The sequence below is a fragment of the Lipotes vexillifer genome, unplaced genomic scaffold (genome assembly GCF_000442215.2).
Source record: "Lipotes vexillifer unplaced genomic scaffold, Lipotes_vexillifer_v1.1 scaffold164, whole genome shotgun sequence".
NCBI classification, from domain to species: Eukaryota; Metazoa; Chordata; class Mammalia; order Artiodactyla; family Lipotidae; genus Lipotes; species Lipotes vexillifer.
The window spans coordinates 5,055,974-5,063,790 of record NW_006789313.1 but is presented as its reverse complement, the minus strand read 5'-3'; the positions used below and the strand labels follow the sequence as shown (position 1 = coordinate 5,063,790).

The window sequence follows — 7,817 nt, the reverse complement described above, 5'->3', positions numbered from 1 at the left end:
AGAGGCCGCGATAGTGAGAGGCCCGCGCGCCGCGATGAAGAGTGGCCCCCGCTTGCCGCAACTGGAGAAGGCCCTCGCGCAGAAACGGAGACCCAACACAGCAAAAATAAATAAATTAATTAATAAACTCCTACCCCCAACATCTTAAAAATAAATAAATAAATAAAAACCCTTGGCTTTAAATAATAACAATAATAATAATAATAAAAATAAAGTCAGTGGATTCTGTTGAGCCCTGGAATTTTCCAAACCTAGTATCTCCATGCAATATCTTGAGTCAACAGACCTGCCTGGAAGAACAAATCCTCCAGTGGCTTCTCCAGAGAAGATGCTCAAGTGCAGATGCCGTATATAGTACTACCAAGAGCAAGAATGACTGACCATATGGAGGGTGGGAGGAATGGAAATTGCCATGTATCTGGGCCTGGAAGAGGAGCTGAAAACTAGGAGGTCAGGAATCCCAGACTCAAGGACAGAGGTACAGATTTAATGACATGCTACCTGCGTTCTGTTCTGAGTCAGGTGCTGCAAAAGACCCGACCTGTCCCCCGAACAATCACTTGAGTGCTGCATCAGACCACAGTTTGCAAAGAGCTTTCCCTTCCTGTTCCTCACTGATTCTTGAGTGCAGCCTTGTGATGGAGGCAGAGTAGAGGCTTTCACTATCCGCCCCCTTTTCTGTCTGTCTACATTTCTGTAATCCTGGAACCTGTGCCCCTTCCTGACCTGAATGTGAACAAGCCACTGATTCATCCTCGGGAGAGATCCCAACTCCATGTCTCCTTTCTTACCTTCTGCTACCAGATGACCAGCTGCTCCCTTCTCCAGGACACAGAAATCGCCAGGAAAGAGTTTCACCTCTTCTCCAGGTAGTACTGGAATCTGGCCATATACTACCTGAACAATTTGTCTCATTCCACATTAGACTCAAACTCTGGATCCACCCCCTAGGATAACCATTAATATCTGAAGATTTGATACACTTATTTAAAAACAAATCTCTGGGGCTAAAATTTGCTTTTTTCTTTTGGTCTTATCACAATTATGGCATTTTCCCCTTTCTTTTTGTTTTTACACCGTATCGTTCTCTTCTATCATAAAATGTATGGTTCTTAAATCGGAATCAAATACATTTGTTTCTACTTACTGGGGGCTCTTTGCCTCCTGGTAATGAAATGGGCAGCTGTGAGTGGAAGCCTCAGCTTCCTGGCCTAAAGCAGAGAGAAGGAAAAGTCTGCACAACTTCATGACACAAGGAGCCTCTTATCCTCACATCTATTTCCCACAAATTTCAGATTAGAAGAAGGGGAAAAGCCTCTAGACCAGAATGTAACTACATGACAGAAGAGCACAAACAGACACATGGAGCCTTGTAGGTAATTCTGTAAAGTTTACTGTGCGTGCACAAGGAGCTTCAGCTGAGCAAAGCTTAAAGGGACCTGGAGGCGGGTGAGATGAGGACGGATGCTGATATCTGGGGTGGATGGTGGGACAGGACTGTGGCGCTTGGCAAATGAGCATGGCCCAAAGTTTTGGCGCAGAGTTTAGATGATGTCATCCAAGTGAACTGGAACCACGGGGTACCTGGGACTGTCCGTTGGTGATCTGTTTGCACACGCAACGATGAAGATCTTCCGTGTGTTTGTCTGTTGATAACGGCAGTTTCTATAATGTGCTGTTCTTCTTGTGATGTTGCAGTAGGTTATAGGCACTGGAACTGAGCTTGTATGACAATTTGTCCTGTTTGATCTAGGGCAGGGTACATTTCTGGTGGTACAAACACGAGCTACTTGAGCAAACGTTGTGTGGAGAAAAGTATTTTCACCTTTGCATACCCTTGTGTAACGGTTAACCACCCGCATTGCATCATCGCATCGACGGTGGGTCATATTTAGGTGCTGAATCTGAAACCACCGAGCCCTGGTTAAACTACCAGATGGGGCATGGAGTGAGATCACCATTCCCAAGAGCAGCAGCAGCAAAAAGAGAGGAAGCTGGGCATTCTGCTGTCTGGGAACCATGTTTCCTGTGAAAAGAAGGGTATCTTCTGTATCCCGGCCCACAAATAACACACTCCCTCCTCACTCACCCTGCAGGCCCCCTGCTGTCACTGTGGTTCTAGCTCCTTTCCCCTCCGCTCCCCAAAGTCTGTCATGTGTCCTGGGCACTAACTTCAGCTCACCGCTCCCCCAGTTGCTGCTTCATTGCTGTCTCCCCTGTTCCAGCTCTGGGGCTCATTGTCTTACCCAGTATCTCTGCTGTGGCTCCTGTGAGAACAGATCCAGCTGGTGGGCCTGGCGCTCAGGGGCAGCTGGTATCCCGCCAGTTCTTGGGACTGGACATATAGAGCAGCCCCTGTGGGTGTGGCGAGCAGAACAAGGAGGGTTCTGAATCAAGGACATGAAGAAACGCACAGATTAGGACATGGTCCACTTATGCAATGAGCCCTTTGTTTTATCATTTGCTGATCAGTGCATACCCAGGGATGAACCACTGCTGCTTCTGTTGTAACAAATCTAATTCCAGGCATCCCGTGCAGGACAGAGCTCTGCCACTGGGTCTGGATTTCTTAAATGAAAAATATCACTGGCTGCAGAATGGCCATAGATTTTTTATTTTTATTTATTTATTTGGCTGCGTTGGTCATTGTTGCTGCGTGCGGGCTTTCTCTAGTTGCAGCGAGTGGGGGCTACTCTTCGTTGCAGTGCACGGGCTTCTCATTGCGGTGGCTTCTTTTGTTGCGGAGCATGGGCTCTAGGCACGTGGGCTTCAGTAGCTGCGGCACAAGGGCTCAAGAGTTGTGGCTCACGGGCTCTAGAGCTCAGGCTCAGTAGTTGTGGCACATGGGCTGAGTTGCTCCGCAGCAAGTGGGATCTTCCCGGACCTGGGCTCGAACCCGTGTCCGCTGCCTTGGCAGGCGGATTCTTAACCACTGCGCTGCTAGGGAAGTCCCAGAATGGCTGTAGATTTTATAACTCAACTTGGGGGCAACACATTGAAAGACTGAAGTACATGAAGGCAGGCCCGGTACTCAGAACAAATAGAGCCAGGAGGCTTGTTTGCACCAGAGGAACCCAGGCCCCCCTTTCATTTTAGTAATCACCCTGGTTCCTTCTCACCCAAATGTTCTTTATCTCCTCACTTCCCTGTGCTGGAAACTTGAGCTCTGAATTTCTCACTGCTCAAAAGCCTATCAGTAATTAGTTTGTGACGAATCTATGATTTTTTGTAATTGCTGTTGTCTTTTTTTTTTTTTCCTGCTTCCTATGCATTGAATTCACTTTCTCTTGTTTTGACCCTGGTCTGGTTTTTGCCTTCACTTCCTGTGAAGTAGCATGACCTAAAAACACCCAGAAGAAAGTCGGTAAAATCTGCCAGAGAATGAACATTTGGTGTCATGTAAGGGATTCCAAGCTAGAGCTTGAATTCCTGTGTTCTTTGCAATCTGTGCTATTTTCTACAAAACAGTCTGTCCTAGAGTTGTCATTTATCTTACTAGTACATTTCATTTCTTTTTTTTTTTTACATTTCATTTCTTGATGTTAACAGGAAAAAAATTTTTTAATTTGTAAAATGAGCATCAGTGGATAGGACACTGTATTCCTGAAATTATGGCAGTCATAGTATGTAACTTGATGCATGAAACATACTCTTGGTTCTCAGAGAAGCAGAGTAAAATAATTGTAGACCTATAATTTTATTACAATGTGATAGAGGTAATAACACTGTGTGAAGATGGTTTTATGGGGGCACTGAGGATGAAGGGTCTTACTTGGCCTCATGGGATAAGAAAGGCTTCCAAAAGAAATGTCCATTTGAGCTGGCCCATAAAGGATAAGCAGAGTTTAGGGACTTTAGGGAATAAATGAGCATTCTAGGCTAAGAAGATGGTGTGGGACATTGTACAGACAGGGAAAGTGTATCAAGGTAGGAAAGGCCTCCAGATAAGAGATATTAAATCCCTGGTCTAACCTCTTAGTTAGAAAACTGGGGCTTCCCTGATGGCGCAGTGGCGCACTGCAACTAGAGAAAGCCCGTGTACAGCAACGAAGACCTGATGCGGCCAATAAACAAACAAACAAACAAATAAATAAATAAAATTAAGAAAAAGAAAACTGCATTAGGTCCTCAAATGGTACTGTACAACCCTCCAAGAAAATTAATCCACAATTTTTAAACTACCTTTTTATATTTCTGTCATGTGGAAATGCAATTATTTTACCACTGATGTCGTTATGTAAACATGGACATAATGGTGACCTGGATAGGACTCAGTGCAGTGCTAATAGGATTCTGCCTGAAATCCTGTTCTGCCTAAAAGGCATTAATATCTTTTACCATGAAGTAAGTTGTTTCTTTTTTATGTATATTTTGTGGAAAGCATTTTCATGAGAGATGAGGATGTAAAAATGAATTAGGTGTAGTTTAGCCCTTCTGTGATACCGACAACCACACTGGGTAGAAGGATCTGTACTCAAGTGTCTATAATATGAACTAAAACTCATACACTGCAGTCACAGGGAGTGCATCTGGCTCAAAAACTTGTTCTTGATCAGCATATGGTTTTACTTTTAATACTGGGTTTTGGAATATTAACACTTCAAATTGGGAGAGCTCACATAAAGATTTGCATTCCTGTCTTATCTTTAAAAATTGGGGGATGTTGTCGGTGCACTGAGTCTCCATTACCACAAGGGATCAACTAGAGCTGAATAGTTCCCACCTCTGTTGAAGGTGGCAATTGTTCAGGGGTTTTCACGCACTCTACTCCCACCTACTGATCACATCCTGTCTGTTCACTCAGGTACTGCCCATCACGCTTATCACAAGCGTCCTGAGAAGAGACTCACCCAATATCATGCCCAATCTGCAACCATGCTCCACCTTTGAAATTGTATTCGGAGCACACCTTCTATGCTTTTCCTGATTGGTTCGTACATAGCTTTCCTCTATGCATATTTACCTTACACTAAATCTCTTCATAGAAATTTTTGTTGGCTAATCTACATATCATTCAGTAACTGCCACTAATCACAACTAATAATTTTAGGTAATGTGCTTTTTCCTCTTGGGTGTTTTCAGACGACTAGGTTAGTCTCTCACTATAAAGATAACTTTTCCCTCAATATAAAGACAAGTTTTTTTCATGTTGAGTAAATTTCTAAATCTTTGCTTGTCCTGCGGCCTGCCACATGCCCTCTTCAAAAAGTTAAGGTCAGATAAAGGACCTTGATTTGAATCCGAGCTCTACTAATTCTGAGAAGTGAGACCCTATATGTACCACTTGGCCAAAGGGTTGGATACTTTAAGCCCAATGGCCAGTTATGCAGGGCCATGAACACACGAAATTGTGAAACCTATAAATAATAAAACACATACACTTGTTAGAACTACTGTGTGAATTAACAAGAAGAGCTAAGCATAGTGAAGTTCCAAAAAAGGCAGTTCCTCTTTTCTTGGCCAATTATAAAGGATATTGAGATCTAGTTACTAGATCTCAACTCAGTTTCCTGCGCGCTGTCAGTCAGCTTTTGCTCTGTTGCCTAATCAGACAAAAGGCTTTTGAGGCCTATCTGCCAGGGAGACCTATCAAGATAAGACCTATGAAATCTACTTATATTACAACTTGTTGATTGACTGTATGTGCCCCTGCCACCACCTTCATTAGCAGGTCCCCTAACATAACTGATTTTGGAGCTCTGGAAAGGCATATGTACTGATTTCTTCCCTTACCTTACTGAAATGCAGACCCAAGTCTCAGGCAGCTTCTCCCATAATAAGAACATTCACAGTTTAAATTGTGAAGACAAAAAGAATGTAATCTTTACATAAAAGTGATTGAATTTTTGTTTTGCCTAGATTCATTAACAACTTTTTAAAAGAAAAATTAGATTTAATTGGATTGACAGTTCTCAGATGGAAACCCAACTTGCAAACAAAATATTTCTGCTTACCTGACCATGTACAAAACAATATGTACACACAGAAAAATCACACGTGGACTCATACACACAAGTAATGCTTAGTTAGGGAGTGAAAGAGAATGACTGAGGTGAAAAAGATCTTTAGTCTATAACCTTCACTTTGGAGTATAAGGATGAGGTGATTTGCCCACCTCCAATAATAGCAAGCTAGTGACAGTCACCAAACTGCAGGTTTTTTTCTTTATATGTGTGGTGATGTCATAGGTACTCTGTGTGATGCTGGTAAAGAGTGTGGGTGTGAAATAGTAAACATGAAATTAGTCCTACTAGGCAATCTGTTTAAGATCGTTGACAGACCTGAGAGTTTTCCATATGGCCTTCCCCTTAAGGTCTGGGAAGAAAACATCCACAATGTAATTCCTATAGGATTAGAGGAAGGAGGGAAGGCAACGGAGGTTCCATTTCTGCTAGGAGTATCCACCACTGAAAGGGACATATCTATCTCTGTGGATGTCATCTGCTCTGCAAAAACCCTGCCCTGGGACTCCCAGGTATTCAGTAAAAGAGTCAGAATATACACTCAGTCTTTACTCAGACTCCCTGGGCACTAGTTGGGAAGTTTCATGATGACAGGCCCTATACATAGAAGAGCCAAGAATTTTTTTAAGAGTACTTATTTATTTATAAGCAAGATGCTGGGTCTTACTGCAGCACACAGGTTCCTTAGTTGTGGCATATGGGATCTAGTTCCCTGACCAGGAATGAAACCTGGGCCCCCTGCATTGGGAGCACAGTGTCTTAACCACTGCGCCAGCAGGGAAGCCCTGAGGAGCTAGGAATGTTTATTCTGAGGCAGAGGAATCTGTGGGGGAAACAGGAAGTCTACTCCCTTAGAACTGAAATGCTTCCATTTTCTTTTTAACAGCATTTAAAACAGGCATAGGTATTTAAGGACGTGGAAATCTTTTCTAAGATGCAAGGCATATAGATTTGTAGTGAGCTCACCCACTGTAGAAGAGGTTTGGCAGGGACACCTGCTTCATTCATAGGCTGTGGAATCAGGGGGCTGATAGATGCAAACACTTTTTTCGGTTAACTACTCAAGCGAGGAGCAAAAATCACTTCGGAGTTTGAAAATACCTTTGTATGTCAGGCCTATAAAGGGGTGAGTGGGTGGTAGGCACCTCCTTTCTTCCCAAGTCCTTCTCTTCTCTTCCCACTTCTTACCCGAAAAGAAGGGGTGTGAGGTGGAAGGAGAATGTGAGAACAGTAGTTGCTGTGAGTACAAGAAGTGTAGCTAGGGGCCAGTGGGGACATGAAGTGTTTGGGCCGAGAGTTCTTGCAAATACAGCAGGTACCTTGGGGGCAAGGGACCACAGCCTGCTCCCTGAGCCCACTCTTCCTCCACCTGCTTTCACAGCGAACGTGAATCTGATGTGGACCCTCCTCCTCCTCCCGGGGCCAAGTGTCTTCACGCCAGGCCTACCCTTCTCAAGACGGCGTACAGACAACCCCAGGTCATGAGTGCCCGGAGGACACCACCGATACTGTGACGTGATGATGAGGCGACGGTGGCTGATCCGGACGGGTAGACGCAAGCAGATCAACACCTCCATTCACGAGGATTTGGCCACCAGAGCAGATTTCTGCAGAGCTCCATCTGTGCCCTGAACCAGCAGCCGCTCCTTGCAAAGCTGCCACAACGGTACTCACAACGTCAGCGTCACCGACTGCTTTGCCAAAGCAGGGACCCGGCCCCCGCACTGCCACTGCCATAAGAAGGACTCCACCAGGCCCATCCGCGTGGGCTGTGAGGAGGGGGCCCCTGTTCACCTGGACGGCTAGTCTTCTCCCAGCCCTGACGTGGGAAGCCGAGGGACTTGCACCCTGCAC

The 7,817-nt window shown here is 44.7% G+C and overlaps 1 protein-coding gene across 1 annotated transcript; it reads right to left on the bottom strand.

Annotated features, from left to right (window-relative positions):
- Positions 1–1,544: 1,544 nt before the first annotated feature.
- On the bottom strand, positions 1,545–2,021 carry LOC103086288 (non-secretory ribonuclease). Its single transcript, XM_007462556.1, has one exon. The coding sequence runs from the start codon at positions 2,019–2,021 to the stop codon at positions 1,545–1,547; it is 477 nt and encodes a 158-aa protein (XP_007462618.1).
- Positions 2,022–7,817: the final 5,796 nt, after the last annotated feature.